Source organism: Entelurus aequoreus, linkage group LG06, assembly GCF_033978785.1.
Source record: "Entelurus aequoreus isolate RoL-2023_Sb linkage group LG06, RoL_Eaeq_v1.1, whole genome shotgun sequence".
Lineage (NCBI taxonomy): Eukaryota > Metazoa > Chordata > Actinopteri > Syngnathiformes > Syngnathidae > Entelurus > Entelurus aequoreus.
In genome coordinates this window covers 20,973,814-20,996,973 of record NC_084736.1, presented here as the reverse complement: position 1 = coordinate 20,996,973, position 23,160 = coordinate 20,973,814, and the positions used below count along the sequence as shown (strand labels likewise).

At 41.7% G+C, this 23,160-nt stretch overlaps 2 protein-coding genes across 2 annotated transcripts in view; both read right to left on the bottom strand.

Annotated features, from left to right (window-relative positions):
• LOC133651943 (TBC1 domain family member 10A-like) overlaps nt 1–6,110 on the bottom strand; it is a 31,994-nt gene extending 25,884 nt beyond the window's left edge. The window contains exon 1 of the mRNA XM_062050218.1: nt 5,694–6,110. The gene's annotated coding sequence lies outside the window, so the exon portion shown is untranslated. The remainder of the gene's footprint in view (nt 1–5,693) is intronic.
• A 6,440-nt stretch (nt 6,111–12,550) lies between these two features.
• The window catches only part of hsd3b7 (hydroxy-delta-5-steroid dehydrogenase, 3 beta- and steroid delta-isomerase), a 30,086-nt gene continuing 19,476 nt past the window's right edge, over nt 12,551–23,160 (bottom strand). Inside the window, exons 5-6 of the mRNA XM_062050217.1 lie at nt 19,413–19,575; nt 12,551–13,276 (exon numbers count right to left, since the gene is read on the bottom strand). Of these exons, the coding sequence (XP_061906201.1) occupies nt 12,864–13,276; nt 19,413–19,575 (576 nt within the window). The 3' untranslated portion in view covers nt 12,551–12,863. The remainder of the gene's footprint in view (nt 13,277–19,412; nt 19,576–23,160) is intronic.

The window sequence follows — 23,160 nt, the reverse complement described above, 5'->3', positions numbered from 1 at the left end:
AAAGCAAGTCAGCGCATTTGTAGTTTTTTGTGAGGCAGGGTTCCTGCCGCCCTCCTCAAAGTTGCTAAGTGCCAGTGGGAGCGATACAGACCCCCTCGGGCCATGACAGCGGTGTCATTCAACCAGTTGTAAGTCCATGTATCATCCCAGAAGTTATGAAAAGTAACTAAGTGGTGCTTTAAGTTCCAAACTGTCACCCAATAGGAAACTTCAATTCAGAAAAAAACTCACAAACTGGTTGTGATACATTTAATAATAGTGTTGATGTTAGGTGTAATGATAGTATGTAAAATTCTGCCTAAATAAAAGGAAGTACAGCTGATATACAGCTGTATCCTGTTCATGGCTGACTGGAGTCTGGGGTAATATGGCAGCATGATTGCACGCCTGCCACCTAGTGTAAACAACAAATGGTAAACATTTAGGTTACCGTATTTTCCGGACTATAAGGCGCACTTAAAAATCCTTCTTTTTTTTCTCAAAACTCGACCGTGCGCCTTATAACCCGGTGCGCCTAATGTACGGAATAATTCTGGTTTCGCTAACCGACCACAAAGCAAAGTTATTTGGTACATGATGTAATGATAAGTGAGGCTGGTAGATGGCAGTCAAAAAAGAGATACATGTAGACTGCACTACGATGGCAATATGACTCAAGTAAACAACACCAACATTTTATATGTTCCATTGAAAATATAGAACATTACACAAGGCGCTCAAAAATCTATCAAAATGTTTTAGTACGACTTTGGTAAGCTATGAAGTCGCACCGCTTGATGGACTGTCGGCGCATTAAACATACAAGTATTATTAGGGTGTGTGTATAAGGTAAGACATTATCTGGCGTTTTGTTTCGGAATATTATGCAAAAGCAACTTTTCTTACCTTCTGGTACCTGCTGATCTGTATTTGGGATCTGCGTAAACCCTGGAAAATTGTACATGTCAGCCTTTGTAGTCCGTGTCGACGCCATAGTCGATAAGCTTCTGCTTTTTCTCTATTATTCTTGTTATGTGACATTCATCCTCCACTGTTGCCATTTCTAATATAAATTAGTGTAAATTTCTAACTTATATCTGTCAGTAAACCTGTAATGAAAGCGCTAAAACATACCGGTGTAGTGAGTTTACATTATTCACCCAAGGAACTTTTGTTATGAGAGAGTTCCGGTCGGACGTTTTTTCACAGGACAACATTTGTTGTTTACAGATGAGGAGATGCTGCTCCGTTATTGATGTAAGTAAAGTCTAACAGTTAGCTCCATCTTTTGACACTTCTTCCACTCCCGTCCTTGCATGCTACACCACTACAACAAAGATGAAAGGGAGAAGACGCTGCCGAAGGTGAGCCACGTAAATAAGACCACCCATAAAACGGCACATCCTGAAGTGACTGTCAGAAAGCAGCTTGAACATGGTCTGTAAAATATAATCTATGCAACATTTTGACCAAAGAACCACCATTACATGTTATGTAGACCACAAGGAAGTGTTTTACATTTAGAAAAAAAATAAACATATAACTCCCTAAACCATGAAAAAAGATCGAAAATAGACCATTAATCGGCAGTGCGCCTTATAATCCGGTGCGCCCTATGGTCCGGAAAATACGGTTTGCATAATGTACGGTACTAGGATATCTGCAAGTGCAGCTAACTGACTATTGTAGTGATACTCAAACTGTGGTGGTACGCGGGCTCCATCTAGTGGTACGCCAAAGAAGTATGTAAATACAGTATGTATTGTATAGGGCAGACCTGGGCATTATACGGCCCGCGGGCCGCATCCGGCCCTTTGCGCATCCCTGTCCGGCCCGCGTGAGGCCAATCATAAATTACAAAATAAATTTCAAAAAGTATCTATGTCGAGTGTGCAATACAACGGTGCTGCTTTTGTTTTGAAAAGCGTTATTTGTATTACTTCCGTGTGGACGTATGCGCGTGTGCGATTGTGAGTGAATTGAACGGCGCAATTACAAATTACAAAATAAAGTTTAAAAAACATCTATGTCGTGCGCGCAATACAACTGTGCTGCTTTTATTTTGAAATGTGTTATTTATGCCGTATGTCCGGGGGGAACCTGTGAGTGAAGGTGCATAGAGACAAGTGATGAGACGCTAAAAAAAAGAAAAGTTGATGAGGAATGGCGTGTTTCCAACAAGACATGGACTGCCAAGTATTTCTTTACATAAATTAATGGTAAAGCCGTGTGCTTAATGTGTGGTACACAGGTTGCTGTGTTTGAATATCATTTTAATCGCCACTACACGAAGAAACACGAGGGAAAATACCGGAATGTGTCTGATGAAGCGCGCGCAAGGGAGGCTGATGCGTTGATGGTAAAACTGTAAACCCAACAAGGACTTTGTGCCATATTTCACACCCCCAGAGATGCAGCCGTCAGGACAAGTTTCGTCATTTCTCACAAAAGCGCCAGAAAAAGTCAGGCGTTTTCTGACGGAGAGTTTATTAAGGAGTGCTTATTGGACTTTGTTGCGCTGTATGCCCGCGGAGACATGGACTGTTTTTCGCTAACTTTGGATGAGAGCTCTGATGCAGTCAATTAAAGAGACAACCACAGGTAATGACTTGTTCACAGAGGTAAATGCGTGTTGGGACAAGCTGGCAGGTGTGACAATCCAATCCACTTTATTTATATAGCACATTTAAACAACAAAATGTTTCCAAAGTGCTGCACAACAATATTACAAACAATATTCAAATATTATCCTTAGCTCCACCAATGACTGAATAAAAAGAAAAAACAATTACATATAAAACCAATATAAAAAACAATATAAAATAAATATGATTAAAAACTATTTTTAACAACAGATTGTTGTCCAAATCTGATGGGGAAAAATGTTGGATAATGCAGGATAAAGTGACCATCAAAAGCAATCTGCTTTTGTATAAAGTTAAGTTAGGTTAAATTAAATTATTATTATTATTATTAATTATTACTATTATTATCATCATTATTATTTATCTTACGGTATATCAAAAATAATATTGAGCAAAATTTAATTGAAATATTGTCGTGTGGCCCTCCAGCAGTGCTCGGGTTGCTTATGCGGCCCCCGGTGAAAATTAATTGCCCACCCCTGGTATAGGGAGTATCATTGTTGATGTTTGTGTGTATTTTAACAGTGGCCACAAATATTAAACATACTTGTTAAATAAAACCTTTGCCTTGTTTTTAACCCTTGTGTAATGTTCATATTGTTGTTACTCAGCCAGCGTTTGTGGGTCTGATGGACCCGTTGCATTTTGTGGCTTTTAATGCCTCACATGGATAGTGGTGAAGAAGGAGCTGAGCCGGAAGGCAAAGCTCTCAATTTACCGGTCGATCTACGTTCCCATTCTCACCTATGGTCATGAGCTTTGGGTTATGACCGAAAAGACAAGATCACGGGTACAAGCGGCCGAAATTAGTTTCCTCCGCCGGGTGGCGGGGGCTCTCCCTTAGAGATAGGGTGAGAAGCTCTGCCATCCTGGGGGAGCTCAAAGTAAAGCCGCTGCTCCTCCACATCGAGAGGAGCCAGATGAGGTGGTTCGGGCATCTGGTCAGGATGCCACCCGAACGCCTCCCTAGGGAAGTGTTTAGGGTACGTCCAACCAATAGGAGGGCACGGGAAGACCCAGGACACGTTGGGAAGACTATGTCTCCCGGCTGGCCTGGGAACGCCTCGGGATCCCCCGGGAAGAGCTGGACGAAGTGGCTGGGGAGAGGGAAGTCTGGGCTTCTCTGCTTAAGCTGCTGCCCCTGCGACCCGACCTCGGATAAGCGAAAGAAGATGGATGGATGGATAATGCCTCACAATCAAACACTTTTATGTTAAAATACTGAACATCTGTTCAGTATTTTAACATACAAGTGTTTGATAGTGAGGCATTAAAAGCCACTAAATGCAACGGGTCCATCAGACCCACAAACGCTGGCTGAGTAACAACAATATGAACGTTGCACGGAAAATTTCTCTGCCAGTTTCTGCATCCCACAGGGATTCTTCTTTTGTGTTTCTGCACCTGCGGTTCCCACACCAGGTTGCAAAATTGTTTGTCAACACTGTCTGCTCTCATTTTCTTGCACTTTTGACCCTCTGATGTTCTGTGTACCTACACTCTGTCCTCCTCCTGTCTAGGCCTGCTGTGTGTGTGTGTGTGTGTGTGTGTGTGTGTGTGTGTGTGTGTGTGTGTGTGTGTGTGTGTGTGTGTGTGTGTGTGTGTGTGTGTGTGTGTGTGTGTGTGTGTGTGTGTGTGTGTGTGTTATACAAAACATAAATTTCCACACTTCTATTAGCCCCGGGTCCAGTGGACCTGGACATCTTATATGTAATAGAATTGTGTAGGGGGGGTGTATGGTGTGTGGTCATTAAATATGTATTCTGATATATGTTCTTCACAGAAAATGAGCCAAAGTCAGTGAGTCTCAGTTTGAAAAATTAATTGTATCATTTTTCTTTTAATAAAAAACGAAAACGGTAGTGATGGGTCCGGCAACACCGATGCATCGGCGCATGCGTCGAGCTCATAGAGCAAAACCCTGTGTCGGTGCGCGAAAGTCACATGACCGATCATGAGCTGTTTCGGTCACGTGACCGATACGCGAACTGTGTCGCACTGACGCCTCCTCTGTGCCATGTGAGCGTGTCTTTTCTACAGCCGGAGAAATAATAACTAAGAAGAGAAATCGTCTAAAATTTAATACGTTGGAAAAACTGGGTTTTTTAAATAAAAATGTGTAAAAAAATAATTTCCAGTTCACAAGCATCCTCATTCACAACACATTCTCTTAGATTTCCATGTTATGATACATGTTCACATTATTTATTGACTGTATCTAAAAAAGATAAAAATATATTTGTATTTAAATGAAGATATGACATAATCCTAAATTAAATACAATGACTTGGTTTATATTATTGTATATACTAGGTCATAAAATCAGTGTCAGTTGAGTCGGTCCATAGGTTGCCTGTAGGGATTTTTAATGTCTAGCAGATGTCAGTATTTAGTGACACAGTATCGACACAGTATCAATACAGTTTTGCAATGTGTCGAAACGCTTCATGACGCCTCATCAACCCATCACTAGAAAACGGGTTAATAAATACTTAGGTCTACTGCGCTACTATGTGTTAATGTTGCTCATTATAGTGGTGGTAAGGTGGAACTTGGTGGAAAAAAATTGGAGTATCACTGGACTATTGTAATGAGGCAGGTAGCATTCTTCAAATGTGAGCACCCTAAAGAACAATACACCAGCAGGCAGTACTAATAAATGTCAGGCTGCATTTCCTCTTGCACAAGCTTGGAACATAAATAGAAAGGATGTGACTAATTCGTCTTTTTTGAGGATATGGTAGTGTACTGTGCCGGAGGACAAAATGATCGCTCTAAGGCGGTCTGCATGAGCGTGTCAGGTGCGGTGTGGAGCATCAATAACATGCACGGCCATCAATGAAGCGTGCAGCCTCCAGGCGGCTACATGCTAAGAGCTAACAACACTTCTCCTCCACGGAGGCCTCCAACGATTTATGTGCGGCTAATTAAGCTGCCAACACGCTCCCGACGTGCCGGGCAGGCCCAGGCCGGGCAGCGTCCCCGCGGCCTCCGCCTGACGATGACTGCCCGCCTGACCGGTCCACGGCAGCCTCAACAACCCCCCCCCCCCCCCGCAGCCACACTCACCCACTCCCGGCGTTTGTCACTCGGATCCGTCCGCCCGGGTCGCCGCGGTGTCCGCGCGTTGCCCCGCCACAGCCCCGGACTCCGCCAAGCCCCCGGGGTGGAGAGGAAAGCGACGCCGGAGAAGGCACCGCCGAGTACGGCGAGGATGTGGGCGCGCTGACGTCCTGCGGATGGTGTGCTTAGCTAGCTAGGCTAGCTAGCGTAGCCGGCTAGCCGGACGTCTGCGCTACTTCTTCCGAACACGCTGGATGTACAAACATTCCAACCCAGCACACTGCTCACTGCTACTCTTCGCTACTCATCCCCGACACCTTTTTCTTTGTTTAATTCATCCGAGCTCGGCGGTGCGGACACGGGAGACATCCTTCACCCGCCGCCCGCATTTGCTACTGACAGCTACGTACGTGCTCACGTACAGCCGCGGGAGCGCGCACGCAGCCGCGCAGCATTGAATCGCTTTAAAACGTCCCCTTATACACACAAAACACTAAAACCACAAAACAATTATCCATCCATCCATCCATCCATTTTCTACCACTTGTCCCTTTCTTTTGGGATTTAATAGTTGTATTTGTTAACCATTAACCATATAGTCGGCGAAGTGATTAAGAAATGTTGACAAATGATTGCACTTGATTAGTTCAACCGGCAGAGGGCGGCAGATCCCTTTTTATTTCACGGTTAATAGGGATAGGTTGATTGACAACACTAAATTGACCCTAGTGTGAATGTGAGTGTGAATGTTGTCTGTCTATCTGTGTTGGCCCTGCGATGAGGTGGTGACTTGTCCAGGGTGTACCCCGCCTTCCGCCCGAATGCAACTGAGATAGGCTCCAGCAACCCCGAAAAAGGAAAAGCGGTAGAAAATGGATGGATGGATGGATGATTGACAACACTAAATTGACCCTAGTGTGTGAATGTGAGTGTTTATGTTGTCTGTCTGTCTGTGTTGGCCCTGCGATGAGGTGGCGACTTGTCCAGGGTGTACCCCGCCTTCCGCCCGAATGCAGCTGAGATAGGCTCCAGCACACCCCCCGTGACCCCCAAAGGGATAAGCGGTAGAAAAATGGATGGATGGATAGTATTTGACATTGGTTGGTTTTGAGTATAATGGCAGCCTAGAGGAGGACACGCATTGAACTGAATGTACACAAAGTGTTTGACATTCTAAACACACTATTACAAAAAAAACTCCAATTGGATTCAAAGAACAAATAGGTGCAAAGTAAAGGGGAAACGTTGAAATGCTGACACTAAAACTTGAGATGCGAGATTTTTTGGGTTTTTTTCAGCGAATATCGACACAGGTAGCTTCCTGCTTCTTAAGAATGATACCGATAACTGATTAACTTATTAATATCTTTTCGAATGTAATGTGTGCATATGTACCTATCTCTGCGACTGGCAAAGGTTACAATGGTTTTCAATAGAGATGCTGGCGGTTTAGGTGGCTGATAAGTTTTGATGTGTTGAAGCATGATGTTTTTCCCTTCTCACTGAACGTTTGCAGAACATCAGGTGCAACTTGCACGTAAAATATCTGAAGAGACAGCGAAGAAGTACCAAACGATCAAGGCCATGCTGGTTTGCGATGAGATCAGGGGAGGTATCGGAGTAAAGGAGCGCTTGATTTGCTCACCCTAACCCGCTTACAGCACTGTACGGGTAATCTCGCATCATTGTAGCTTTTTTGTTGTTGTTGCTGATATGCAGGCTGTTTTTTGTTTTTCTTTTTTTTTGTCCATTCATCTATCCAACATTTTCCGCTTTTCCAAAGTCAGGCCGCGGGGGCAGCAGCCTAAGCAGAGAAGCCCTGACTTCCCTCTCCCCAGCTACTTTGTCCAGCTCTTACCGGGGGATCCCGAGGCGTTCCCAGGCCAGCTTGGAGACATAGGCTTTGACAATGTTCTATATCAAAAAGCTTTTTTGATTTTTCAGTTGTGGCCGTCAGTGGAAAAAGTTTGGACACCCCTTATCTAAAAAAAAAAACTAAAAATGATTTTGGCATCAGTGTGAATAGTTGTTTTATGTGCCCTGATTGCCTGGCAACCAGTGTTTAGCTGGTATAGGCTCCTGTCCGTAACACTAAAATAGTGGTAAAAAATGGATATGATGTTACTGCAGAGGTGTCTAAAGTGCGGCCCCGGGGCCATTTGAGGCCCACAGCTAATTTTTAAACGGCCCACGGCACATTCTACAAATATATATATTTAAAAAAAATAAAAACATAAAAACGTGGAATTAAGGAGCAAACAGGTGAAATGTAATGACCAAAAGTTGCAATGTTGACTCTAATAACACAAAGCTGCCATGCAGGCTGTTTTTTTCTTTAAAACTGTCATTTAATTAAGTCTAAAATCAATGTTGTTTTCAATTATTGATCTATTTAAGGATAAATTACTTCACATCAAATATTCCAATTTGAAATATTTTTTGGGGAAAATATTGCATATTTTGTTTGTTTTGTCATAAAAACAAAGTTTTCCTTGACAAAAAGGTCATGAAACAAAAAAACTATATAAAATATTATAAACGTATAATTGACAAATGGATCTGAAGTGAATCTACAGATTTAAGCCTTGAAAGTAAAACTAATAATAATAATGAAAATAATGTATAACTTATTTTTAACACTTTTATGAGTGGGGCCCTTCAGGATTCCCAAGAATTTTAGTGAATTTTTTTAAAACTGTCATTGCTCAAAAAATAATAAGGGTTGAAAATCAATGACCTTATAGATTATTAATTATTAATGAATATTCCAGTAGAATTTTGGGGGAGGATGATATTTTTTTTATTTTGTGTGTTTGCCATAATAAAACTAAGTTTTGTAAGACAAAAAAGGCATAAAACAAACAAACGAAAAAACTAACAAAAAAAATAAAATAAAAGATGATTCTGAAGTTGATCTAGAGATTTAAGCATTGAAAGTAAAAAAAAAAAAAAAAGAATTATTTATGACTTATTTTTAACACTTTCATGAGTGGGGCCCTTATGGATACCTGAGAATTTTAGTGGGATTAAAAAAAAAACGTCACTGCTCAAAAAATTATAATGAATTAAAATCAATGTTGTTGTGAAGTATTTACCTATTTAAGGCTCCAACTCCTTCACATTTAATATTCCACTTTGAAATATTCTTGTGGGAAAATGTTGCACATTTTGTGTGTTTGACATTAAAAAAACAGGGGTTTCTTTAACATAAAAAGAACACAAAAAAGCAAAAGAAAACTTATGAACAACGGATGAATCTGAAGCTAAACTAGAGACTAAAGCATTGAAAATAAAAAATTATAATAATTTATGACTTATTTTTCAACCCTTTTGGATCCTTTTAGAATATGTTCCCCTAGTGTACAAAAAACTGTAAATTAAGTCTTTGTTACTTAGAATATGTTCCCCATACTAAAGTGTTACCAAAAACATAGGATTGAATTCAAAGTCTCCCTACTAACCCACCAGTGCCTCCATGGAAATGCCCCCCTCTACCTCAAAGAACTACTCACCCCCAAATCCTCCACACGACACCTCAGCTCCGGACAGACTAACCTCCTCCAACCTCCGAGGACAAAGCTACGAACAATGGGAGACCGGGCTTTCTGCTCCGCCGCTCCCAGTCTGTGGAACGCTCTCCCTGACCACCTGAGGGCACCACAGACTGTGGATGCTTTTAAAAAAGGCTTAAAAACCCTTCTTTTTAAAAAAGCCTTTTTTTTCCAGATATACGCATAGTAGTTTTAGCTATTTGGCTGTTCTAGTTTTTATTGTTATTTTTTTGTTTGTTTTAATACACTGTAGCACTTTGAGGTTGTTTACTCAATGTAAAGTGCATTTTACAAATAAAATCTATTATTATTATTATTATATAACTTTCTCTTGAATTTGAAAAAAAACCAAAATTTTATTTTTCACTAAAGAAGGGTTCGGTGAATGCGCATATGAAACTGGTGGGGTTCGGTACCTCCAACAAGGTTAAGAATCACTGATCTAAACGGTCCCCACAAGCTTTAATCCTTCAGTGTGCCGGCCTCAGTGGAAAAAGTTAGGACACCCCTGTACTAGTGCGTGTTGTGTTTTTCCTAATGTACAAAAAAGGGCAGTGTTTTCAAACATATCAGCAACACAAAGACCACATTTTCCTAACCGCCTCATTTTGGATCCTGTTTTGGCTCCTCGGTGAGATACAGTAAGTGTTGTGATGGTCTCCATGGAAAAAGCAAACACCGAAACCTAACAGAAAGGTCTGTCACTTAGAGAGGGAACTCCTCTTTGATGACACAAAGTTTCCAGAACATTCCGAGAGGGAAACCCATGGTGGAACACCCCACGGATCATAAACATAAGACAAAAACATGTTGTGAAATAGAGCTAAAAAAAATGTAATATATTATTTTTATTTAAGACGATAACTTGCTGTCATACAGGAAATTACTTACACTGATGCTGTGCAAACAAATAATTACTGATGAAAAACATCTGAAATTGTTTACATTTGCCACACACATTGATGAAAATCACATTCATCACCTCTACTCTTAATGTCTCTGAGGTGGTTCCAAACATCTGGAATCAACTGCTGGCTTTTTCTGTTAATTCTTCAGAGGGTGTGGTTGTTTTTTTATCCCCAAAGAAACTTATTTCTCCTCACTTGTCCCTTAAGGTTTGAGCCTAATCTCGTTAACAAGCTTGATCAAATTCATGTTATGGCTCCCTATTGGTTTGGAGCACAATAAGTAATAACGTTTCGAAATGTAGATAAAAAATCAGTGCTTCTCAAATAGCGTGAGAGGCAATAGCAAATATATTGACACATACAGATAGACAAATAAACATTCACTTCAGGGCGGGGGGCGTGAAAAAAATAATGTCACCTCGTAAAATGTCACTGTGATTAAGTTCCAAATAGCCAGTGTTTCTTAAATAGTGGGGAGGGCCCCCCTGGGGGGTGTGAGAGGCAATGGCGTAATAGCCTCTTTAGTGTTAGTAAAGAACTATCTTGACATACAGATAAATAAAATAAACATTAACTCCAGGGGGGCGTGAAAAATGAATGTGTCCATTTAAATTTAAATAGCGCCTTTAATGCAGTGCTTCTTAAATAGTGGTGTTGGCCCCCCCTGAGGGGACACGCTGTGAATTATCAAAGGAAAGGGGGGCGTGAGAGGTAATGGTGTTATAGCATCTTTACTGTTGGTATAAAAAAAAACAACATCTAATTTTACAAAATACAGATGGGAAAATAAACATTAACTTCAGGGTGGCGAGAAAAAAATAATGAGTCCTAGTAAAATTTGACTGTGAGCAAGTTCCAAAATGGGGGGGGGGGGGCGTGAGAGGCAATGGCTTAATAGCATCTATAGTGTTAGTAAATAACTATTTTGACACATACAGATAGAAACATATACATTAACTTCAGGGGGGCGTGAAAAAAGAATGTGTCCTAGTAAAATTTGACTGTAAGTTCCAAATTGGTGTGGGTGAGTTGTCGAGTGATAGGGGGGCTTAGAGGCAATGACGTAATAGCATCTTTAGTGTGAGTAAATAACTATTTTGACACAGATAGAAAAATAAACAATACTTTCAGGGGGGCGTGAAAAAAACTAATGTGTCCTAGTAAAATTTGACTGTGAGCAAGTTCCAAATTGGGTGGGGCGTGAGTTGTCGAGTCAAAGGGGGGCTTAGAGGCAATGACGTAATAGCATCTTTAGTGATAGTAAATAACTATTTTGACACATATAGATAGAAAAATAAACAATAACTTCAGGGGGGGGCGTGAAAAAAATAATGAGGCCTAGTAAAATTTGACTGTGAGCAAGTTCCAAATTTGGGGGGGGGGGGGGGGGCGTGAGTTGTCAAGTGAAAGGGGGGCTTAGAGGCAACGACATAATAGCATCTTTAGTGTGAGTAAATAACTATTTTGACACAATCAGATAGAAAAATAAACATTAACTTCAGGGGGGCGTGAAAAAAATAATGTGTCCTAGTAAAATTTGACTGTAAGTTCCAAATGGGGGGGGGGGGGGGTGTGAGTTGTCGAGTGTAAGTGGGGCTTAGAGGCAAAGACGTAATAGCATCTTTAGTGTGAGTAAATAACTATTTTGACACATACTGATAGAAAAATAAACAATAACTTCAGGGGGCGTGAAAAAAATAGTGTCCTAGTAAAATTTGACTGTAAGTTCCAAATGGGGGGGGCGTGAGTTGTCAAGTGAAAGGGGGGGCTTAGAGGCAATGACGTAATAGCATCTTTAATGTGAGTAAATAACTATTTTGACACAGATAGAAAAATAAACAATACCTTCAGGGGAGGCATGAAACAAAAGGGTCCTAGTAAAATTTGACTGTGAGCAAGTTCCAAACTGGGGGGGCGTGAGTTGTCGAGTGAAAGGGGGGCTTAGAGGCAATGACTTAATAGCATCTTTAGTGATAGTAAATAACTATTTTGACACATACAGATAGACAAATAAACAATAACTTCAGGGGGGCGTGAAAAAAATAGTTTCCTAGTAAAATTTGACTGTAAGTTCCAAATGGGGGGGCGTGAGTTGTCAAGTGAAAGGGGGGCTTAGAGGCAATGACGTAATAGCATCTTTAATGTGAGTAAATAACTATTTTGACACAGATAGAAAAATAAACAATACCTTCAGGGGAGGCATGAAACAAAAGGGTCCTAGTAAAATTTGACTGTGAGCAAGTTCCAAACTGGGGGGCGTGAGTTGTCGAGTGAAAGGGGGGCTTAGAGGCAATAACGTAATAGCATCTTTAGTGATAGTAAATAACTATTTTGACACATACAGATAGACAAATAAACATTAACTTCAGGGGCGCGTGAAAAAAATGAGTCCTGGTGAAATTAGACTGTGAGCAAGTTCCAAATAGCCCATTTAATGCAGTGTTTCTTAAATAGTGGGGTGGACCGCCCTGGAAGAGGGGTACCATGAGTTGTCTGGTGAAAGGGGGGCGTGAGAGGCAATGGCGTAATAGCATCTTTAGTGTTAGTAAAGAAAGAACTACCTTGACACATACAGATAAATAATATATTTTTTAGGGGGGGGCGTGAAAGCAATTCTGTCCCATCGGGGTGGCGTGACAAGAGAAGCACTGATATAAACAGTAATTGAATAACATATTCATTTTGGTCACATGACGTCAGCAACCACTCGGGTGCCATTAGGCGTCTTTGGAGTTCTCCAAGGGGAAGGTATCCACCCATTTCTGCGTGCGCTCCCGACACTCGTCCCAGTTGTAGAGCGGGCGGTACTGGAAGTGGCGCAGCGCTTTGTCCGTGTTCACGGTGAAGGAGGTGCTGGCCACGCTCAAGGTGTAGCTGTTCAGGAGCGGCGTGAAGTTGCAGACGGGCCACAGGACCCAGCGCAGGACGTCGTTGAGCGCGGCCAGCAACCACAGCAGCACCAGCGGCATGCGGACCCGCCGGAAGTTAAAGGTCGACAGGAAGATCATGTTGAAGTCCTCGTAGCTCTTGTACGGGGAGTCGTCGTAGCAGAAGAAGGCCTCGCCGCCGACCTTGTCCGAGTGCTCAACCAGGGCACGGGCGGCCAGCACGTGCATCCACGCCACGTTGCCTGGCAACACAAAGGACAAAGGGACACAGTCATCCAAAACTGATCCACGCCACTTTTTGTCTCTTCTATTCCGGTGCTAAATTCAGTGGTAGGGTACCTATAGGCTCCGCTGACAGAGCGCTCAGACACGCACGCCCCTGCTCGCGCTGAGAGCAGCACGCCCACGCAGCCGCAAGTTTTTTTTTTTTTTTTTTTTTTTTTTTTTTTTAAAGGCTTCACTACACGTCTTAAAATGAAGCCAGGAACTCGTCCAACTATTTAAAAAAGCATTCATTACACGTCTTAAAATCAAGCCAGGAACTTAATCAACTTTTTTAAAAAAGGCTTCACTACACAACTTAAAATCAAGCCAGGAACTACTCCAACTATCAAAAAAAGGCTTCACGACACGTCTTAAAATGAAGCCCAGACTAGTCTAACATATTTTTTTAATTTTTTTTAAAGGCTTCGCTACACGTCTTAAAATGAAGCCAGGAACTCGTCCAACTATTAATAAAAGGCTTCATTACACGTCTTAAAATGAAGCCAGGAACTCGTCCAACTATTAATAAAAGGCTTCATTACACGTCTTAAAATGAAGCCAGGAACTTAATCAACTATTTAAAAAAGGCTTCATTACACAACCTAAAATGAAGCCAGGAAATAGTCCAAACATTAAAAAAAGGCTTCATTAGATGTCTTAAAATGAAGCGAGGAACTAGTCCAACTATCAAAAAAAACCTTCACGAAATGTCTTAAAATTAAGCCAAGACTAGTCCAACTATTTTTTTTGAAAGGCTTCACTACACGTTTTAAAATGAAGCCAGGAACTCGTCCAACTATTAATAAAAGGCTTCATTACACGTCTTAAAATGAAGCCAGGAACTCGTCCAACTATTAATAAAAGGCTTCATTACACGTCTTAAAATGAAGCCAGGAACTTAATAAACTATTTAAAAAAGGCTTCACTACACAACTTAAAATGAAGCCAGGAAATAGTCCAACTATTAAAAAAAGGCTTCATTAGACGTCTTAAAATGAAGCCAACACTAGTCCAACTATTTTTTTTAAAGGCTTCACTACACGTCTTAAAATGAAGCCAGGAACTCGTCCAACTATTAATAAAAGGCTTCATTACACGTCTTAAAATGAAGCCAGGAACTCGTCCAACTATTAATAAAAGGCTTCATTACACATCTTAAAATGAAGCCAGGAATTTAATCAACTATTAAAAAAAGGCTTCACTACACAACTTAAAATGAAGCGAGGAACCAGTCCAACTATCAAAAAAAACCTTCACGAAATGTCTTAAAATGAAGCCAGGACTAGTCCAACTATTTTTTGAAAGGCTTCACTACACGTCTTAAAATGAAGCCAGGAACTCGTCCAACTATTAAAAAAAACATTCATTACACGTCTTAACATCAAGCCAGGAACTTAATCAACTTTTTAAAAAAGGCTTCACTACACAACTTAAAATCAAGCCAGGAACTAGTACAACTATCAAAAAAGGCTTCACGACACATCTTAAAATGAAGCCAAGACTAGTCCAACTATTTATTTATTTTAAAAGGCTTCATTCACTACACGTCTTAAAATGAAGCCAGGAACTTAATTAACTATTTAAAAAGGCTTCACTACACAGCTTAAAATGAAGCCAGGAAATAGTCCAACTATTAAAAAAAGGCTTCATTAGACGTCTTAAAATGAAACCAGGAACTTAATCAACTATTAAAAAAAGGCTTCAATACACAACTTAAAATGAAGCGAGGAACTAGTCCAACTATCAATCAATCAATCAATGTTTATTTATATAGCCCTAAATCACAAGTGTCTCAAAGGGCTGTACAAGCCACAACGACATCCTCGGTACAGAGCCCACATACGGGCAAGGAAAACTCACCCCAGTGGGACGTCAATGTGAATGACTATGAGAAACCTTGGAGAGAACCGCATATATGGGTAACCCCCCCCCCCCCCCCCCCCCTCTAGGGGAGACCGGAAAAAAAAAACTTCACGAAATGTCTTAAAATGAAGCTAAGACTAGTCCTACTATTTTTTTTTTTTTTTAAGGCTTCACTACACGTCTTAAAATCAAGCCAGGAACTTGAAAAAGGCATTCATTACACGTCTTAAAATGAAGCCAGGAACTTAATCAACTTTTTAAAAAAGGCTTCACTACACAACTTAAAATCAAGCCAGGAACTAGTCCAACTATCAAAAAAAGGCTTCACGACACGTCTTAAAATGAAGCCAAGACTAGTCCAACTATTTTTTTTCAAAAATGTTTCATTCACGACACGTCTTAAAATGAAACCAGGAACTTGTTCAATTATTTAAAAAAAGACTTCATTACACGTCTTTACCCTTGTGTGGTGTTCATATTGTTGTTACTCAGCCAGTGTTTGTGGGTCTGATGGACCCGTTGCATTTTGTGGCTTTTAATGCCTCACAATCAAACACTTTTATGTTAAAATACTGACTTATCCCAAAAAACATTTGTAATGAAGTGCTTCGAGAGGCTGGTAAAGGAATACATTGTCTCCAGACTTCCCCCCACATTCGACCCATACCAGTTTGCTCATCGCCCTAACCGCTCCACAGAGGACGCCATCTCCTCTGCACTCCACCGGAGCTTAGCACATCTGGAAGGAAAGGACACACACGTGCGGATGTTGTTTCTGGACTTCAACTCTGCATTCAACACCATCATCCCGCAGCACTTGGTGAGCAAACTGGCCCCCCTTGGATTCAGTACCCCCCTTTGCAACTGGCTGCTTGACTTCCTCACAGACAGACCCCAATCTGTGAGAGTGGGCAACAACACCTCCAGTGCCATCTCCCTGAGCACCGGCTCCCCCCAGGGCTGTGTCCTTAGTCCGCTGCTGTTCACGTTGATGACCCATGACTGCTGCGCCAGGTCCACTATCAACCACATTGTGAAGTATGCGGACGACACGACAGTAGTGGGCCTCATCCGTGACAACAATGACATGGACTACAGGGAGGAGGTGAAACATCTGGTTGACTGGTGCAGAACCAACAACCTGGTCCTGAACGTCGACAAGACCAAGGAGATCATTGTCAACTTCAGGAAGCACCAGTCCAGCCACGCTCCACTCTTCATCAACGGCACACCAGTGGAGATGGTAAGCAGCACCAAGTTCCTGGGGGTGCAGATAACTGACAATATAACCTGGTCCCTACACACCGGAGCTCTTGTAAAAAGAGCTCAGCAGCGCATGCACTTTTTGCGTCGGATGAAAAGAGCACAGCTCCCTCCCCCCATTCTCACCACATTCTACAGAGGCACTATAGAGACTGACCAATTGCATCTCTGTCTGGACTGGAGCCTGCAGTGCCTCAGACCGGAAGTCTCTCCAGAGAGTGGTGAGGACGGCGGAAAAGATCATCAGGACTCCTCTTCCTCCTATCCAGGAGATCGCAAAAAGCCGCTGCCTGACCAGGGCTCAGAAAATCTGCAGAGACTCCTCCCAACCCCACCAAGGACTGTTTTCACTGCTGGACTCTAGAAAGAGGTCCGCAGCCTAGGTAGCAGAACCTCCAGGTTCTGTAACAGCTTCTTCCCTCAGGCCGTAAGACTCTTGAACGCATCATAATAATCTCCTCAATTCCCCCCCAAAATGGATGAACTCGCTGGAATATAAAGACAATATAACATACATCCATAAACGTAGATGCATATGCAAAAGTGCAATACATTTATCTTTACAGTAATCTATTTATTTATATCTGCACCTTAATGCTTTTTTATCCTGCACTGCCAACCAGCTAATGCAACAACATTTCGTTCTTATCTGTACTGTAAAGTTCAAATTTGAACGACAATAAAAAGTAAGTCTAAGTCTAAGACCCACAAACACTGGCTGAGTAACAACAATATGAACGTTACATGGAAATTTCTCTGCCAGTTTCTGCATCCCACAGGGATTCTTCTTTTGTGTTTCTGCACCTGCGGTTCCCACACAAGGTTGCAACATTGTTTGTCAACACTGTCTGCGCTCATTTTGTCGCACATTTGACCCTCTGATGTTCTGTGTACCTACACTCTGTCCTCCCCGTCTAGGCCTGCTGTGTGTGTGTGTGTGTGTGTGTGTGTGTGTGTGTGTGTGTGTGTGTGTGTGTGTGTGTGTGTGTGTGTGTGTGTGTGTGTGTGTGTGTGTGTGTGTGGGTGCGTGTGGTACACAGAACATCAATTTCCACACTTCTATTAGCCCCGGGTCCAGTGGACCCCGGACATCTTATATGTAATAGAGATGTGTAGGGGGGGTGTATGGTGTGTGTTCATTAAATATGTATTCTGATATATGTTCTTCACAGAAAATGAGCCAAAGCCAGTGAGTCTGAGTTTGAAAAATTAATTAATTGTATCATTTTTCTTTTAATAAAAAATCGAAAACAGGTCCCACAGACCCGAACACCACACAAGGGTTAAACTGAAGTCAGGAACTGTGCAACTATCAAAAAAAGGCTTCACCAAAGGTCTTAAAATGAAGCCAGGAACTTGTCCAACTATTTAAAAAAAAGGCTTCACTACACGTGTTAAAATGAATTGAAGAACTGTCCAACTATCAAAAAGAGGCTTCACCTAAGGTCTTAAAATAAAGTCAGACACCCGTCCAACCATAAAACAAAAAGGCTTCACTACACACCTTAAAATTAAGCCAGGAACTCATCCAACGGTCAAAAAAAGGCTTCACTACATGTCTTGAAATGAAGCCAGGAACTCGTCCAATTATCAAAAAAAAGGCTTTACTACATGTCTTAAAATGAAGTCAGGAACTGTGTAATTATCAAAAAAAGGCTTAACTACACAGCTTAAAATGAAGCCAGGAACTCGTCCAACTACCAAAAAAGGTTTTGACATAGGTCTTAAAATGAAACCAGGAACTCGTCCAACTCTCAAAAACAGGCTTCACCACATGTTTTAAAATGAAGCCAGAAACTCCTCCAATTATCAAAAAAAGGCTTCACTACATGTCTTAAAATGAAGTCAGGAACTGTCTAATTATTTTTTTTAAAAGCTTCACTACATGTCTTATAATGAAGCCAGGAACTCGTCCAACCGTCCAAAAAAGGCTTCACCGCATGCCTTAAAATGAAGCTAGGAACTCATCGAACCATCAAAAAAATCTTCACCACGTCTTAAAATTAATCAATGAACTCGTCCAACTATCAAAAAAAGGCTTCACTACACGTCTTAAAATGAGGTCAGAAACTCGTCCAACTATCAAAAAAGGCTTCACTACACGTCTTAAAATGAGGCCAGGAACTCATCTATCAAAAAAAGGCTTAACTATATGTCTTAAAATGAAGTCAGGAACTGTCTATTTTTTTTTTTTAAAGGCTTCCCTACACAACTTCAAATGAAGCCAGAAACTTGCCCGACTGTCAAAAAAGGGCTTCACTGCATGTCTTAAAATGAAGCTAAGCACTCATCCAACTATCAAAAAAGGCTTCACTACACATCTTAAAACGAAGCCATGAACTCGTCCAACAACCAGCCATCTGCAAACGCAGAAGCTGCAAGTTTGATCATGTTGTTCTTCTTCAGCAAGTAGCATGATGCTGGTATCAAAATGTTAGCATTTTAGCTCACATAGCTGTGTTGCTAAAGCGAGGGCACCCCTGTATAATACTGTTTCACTATAAAATGTGTAATTGATGGATTTACATGTGTTTATTTGTTTACAATGGATGCCCATTAGTTGCTACGATTGTTGAAAAACAGAACTTTTCAAATACGTGACGCTCGTAATGCCAACGTTGTAAAGCAAGGGTACGGGTGGGAGCAGGCAGGGTAACCACCTAATTAGACCTAATGAGGGTATTTTTGAAAGAGTTGTGGTTCAGTTTTAGTAGCGAACCACCACCCTGACTACACACTTACCACTACCGCTTCCTGCTTGCATCAGCAGATAATATCGAACCAGGTCATCATGTGTCAGCTTCTGCGAGTCACCTATGACGATCCTTGCAGGCCCGGACTATGTATATTCCTGTTTTATGTTCCAGTCAAGCGCTGAGGAAGAGGTCTTGCGTGACTTCTGCTTTTTATTTTGGTTGCCAGACTCAACGTTCCCCTTTTGCAGCAGCTTGTTCTACCTTGTGCAGCTTATCTTCATTTAGGACTCACCAACGTAGACTCGCCCGTGTTCGGTGGTTTCCGGGACGCCGAGGACGATCACGCCCCCCCTCTTGACGCCCAGCCTGTAGAAGTCTTTGATCAGCTCGTGGCCCTCGCCGTAGATGCCCGTCGGCCTCAGCGAACACGTGTGCAAGCGCTCGCCGCTTTTCACCTACACAGGACACAAAACCTTTACCTTACTGTAATGACAGAACCATTATATGTATTCATACCGTACATCAGGGGTCACCAACCTTTTTGAAACTAAGAGCTACTTCTTGGGTACTGATTAATGCGAAGGGCTACCAGTTTGATACACACTTAAATAAATTGCCAGAAATAGCCAATTTGCTCAATTTACCTTTAACTCTATGTTATTATTAATAATTAATGATATTTACACTTAATTTAACAGTTTAAAAGAGGAAAAAACACGAAAAAAATGACAATTAAATTTTGAAACATAGTTTATCTTCAATTTCGAATCTTTAAAATTCTAAATTCAACCGAAAAAAAGAAGACAAAAATTTAAAAAATTTATGGAACATCATTAGTAATTTTTCCTGTTTAAGATTAATTTTAGAATTTTGATGACATGTTTTAAATAGGTTAAAATCCAATCTACACTTTGTTAGAATATATAACAAATTGGACCAAGCTATATTTCTAACAAAGACAAATCATTATTTCTTCTAGATTTTCCAGAACAAAATGTTTTAAATAAATTCAAAAGACTTTGAAATAAGATTTAAATTTGATTCTACAGATTTTCTAGATTTGCCAGAATAATTTTTTTGAATTTTAATCATAATAAGTGTGAAGAAATATTTCACAAATATTCTTCGTCGAAAAAACAGAAGCTAAAATGAAGAATTAAATTACAATTTATTTATTATTCTTTACAATTAAAAAAAATACATTTACTTGAACATTGATTTAAATTGTCAGGAAAGAAGAGGAAGGAATTTAAAAGGTAAAAAGGTATATGTGTTTAAAAATCCTAAAATTATTTTTAAGGTTGTATTTTTTCTCTAAATTTGGCTTTCTGAAAGTTATAAGAAGCAAAGTAAAAAAAATTAATGAATTTATTTAAACAAGTGAAGACCAAGTCTTTAAAATATTTTCTTGGATTTTCAAATTCTATTTGAGTTTTGTCTCTCTTAGAATTAAAAATGTCGGGCAAAGCGAGACCAGCTTGCTAGTAAATAAATAAAATTTAAAAAAATAGAGGCAGCTCACTGGTAAGTGCTACTATTTGAGCTATTTTTAGAACAGGCAGGCGGGCTACTCATCTGGTCCTTACGGGCTACCTGGTGCCCGCGGGCACCGCGTTGGTGACCCCTGCCGTACATCAACCATGGGTCACACCTTATAATGTATTGCTTTTGTTTCACTCTGTAATCGTGCAAGTGTGCAAAGGCAAGGCGTGGAAGCGCGCAGAACACCTCTACGAGCGTGCAAAGATGAGGCATGAACGCATTAAAAACATCTACACAAGCGTGCAAAGGCAAGACGTGGAAACGCGCAGAACACCTCTACTGGCGTGTGAAGATGAGGCATGAAAGCATGAAAAACACCTACACAAGCGTGCAAAGGCAAGGTGTGGAAGCGCGCAGAACACCTCTACGAGCGTGCAAAGATGAGGCATGAACGCATGAAAAACACCTACACAAGCGTGCAAAGGCAAGACGTGGAAGCGCGTAGAACACCTCTACGAGCGTGTGAAGATGAGGCATGAAAGCATGAAAAACACCTACACGAGCGTGCAAAGGCAAGACGTGGAAGAGCTCAGAACACCTCTACAAGCGTGTGAAGATGAGGCATGAACGCATGAAAAACACCTACACAAGCGTGCAAAGGCAAGACGTGGAAGCGCGTAGAACACCTCTACGAGCGTGTGAAGATGAGGCATGAAAGCATGAAAAACACCTACACGAGCGTGCAAAGGCAAGACGTGGAAGAGCTCAGAACACCTCTACAAGCGTGTGAAGATGAGGCATGAACGCATGAAAAACACCTACACAAGCGTGCAAAGGCAAGACGTGGAAGCGCGTAGAACACCTCTACGAGCGTGTGAAGATGAGGCATGAAAGCATGAAAAACACCTACACGAGCGTGCAAAGGCAAGACGTGGAAGAGCTCAGAACACCTCTACAAGCGTGTGAAGATGAGGCATGAACGCATGAAAAACACCTACACAAGCGTGCAAAGGCAAGACGTGGAAGCGCGTAGAACACCTCTACGAGCGTGTGAAGATGAGGCATGAAAGCATGAAAAACACCTACACGAGCGTGCAAAGGCAAGGCGTGGAAGCGCGCAGAACAAAGACACAAGCACGCAAAGGTGAGGCGTGGAAGTGTGCAGAACACCACAAATGTGCAAAGGCGAGTTGTGGAAGTTCGCAGAACAACTCCAAAAGCGTGCAAAGGCGAGTTGTGAAAGTGTGCACATACACTTCCACAAGCGTGCAAAACAAAACCACAGGCCTGCAAAGTAGAAGCCTGCACATGCACCTCCAAAAGCGTGCAAAGGCAAAGTGTGGAAACGTGTAGAACAAAACCACAGACATGCAAAGGCAAGGCATGGAAGCGTGCGGAACAAAACCACAAGCGTGCAAAGGTGAGGTGTGAGAACATGCAGACTAACTCCACAAGTGTGCAAAGGCGAAGTGTGGAAGTGTGCAGAACACCTCCACAAATGTGCAAAGGCGAGTTGTGGAAGCGTGCACATACACTTCCACAAGCGTGCAAAACAAAACCACAGGCGTGCAAAGTAGAAGCCTGCACACTCACCTCCACAAGCGTGCAAAGGCAAAGCGTGGAAATGTGTAGAACAAAACCACAGACATGCAAAGGTAAGGCATGGAAGCGTGCAGAACAAAACCACAAGTGTGCAAAGGTGAGGTGTGGAAGTGTGCAGAACATTTCCACAAATGTGCAAAGGCGAGTTGTGGAAGCGTGCACAACACTTTTACAAATGTGCAAAGGCAAAGCGTGGAAGCATGCAGACCACCTCCACAAGCATGCAAAAGTGAGGTGTAGGGGTATGCAGTACACCTCCACAACTGGGCGAAGGCGAGACATGGAAGCGTTCGGACCACCTCCCCAAGTGTGCAAAGACAAGGCGTGAAAGCGTGCACAACACTCATAAGCGTGCAAAGGCGAGGCATGAAAGTGTGCACAACATATTTCACAAGTGCGCAAAGGTGAGCCGTGGAAGCATGCAAAACACATCTACAACCGTGAAAAAGAAAGACGTGAAAGCATGCAGAACACTTCCACAAGCATGTAAAGACACGGCGTGGAAGCGTGCAAACCACCAACAAGCGCTAAAAAGCGAAGCGTGCAGAACACCTTCACAACTGTTCAAAAGTGAGGCGTGGAAGCGTGCGGAACACCTCCACAAGTGCGCAAAGGTGAGGCGTGGGGGCATATAAAACACCTGCACGAGCACACAAAAGCAAGGCGTGGAAGCGTGTAGCACACATGGTCACGTTGCAGAAAAGAAATTAAACAAAAACATTTGTAATCCTTTTTTAAAAACTACATGCATTGGCCAATTATGCAAATTAGACGGTGCCATTCTGTAGAATCCCCGCCCCCACAAATACATTGTGGTCCCGTTTAAACATTTTGTAGGAACATTTTTTTTCTTCTTAAATATGTGGGCCAATAAAAAAATTTTTTAAAACGGGGGCCGCAAATGGCCCCTGTGCCAGACTTTGGACACCCCTGCTGTCAACGCTACTTAAACAGCA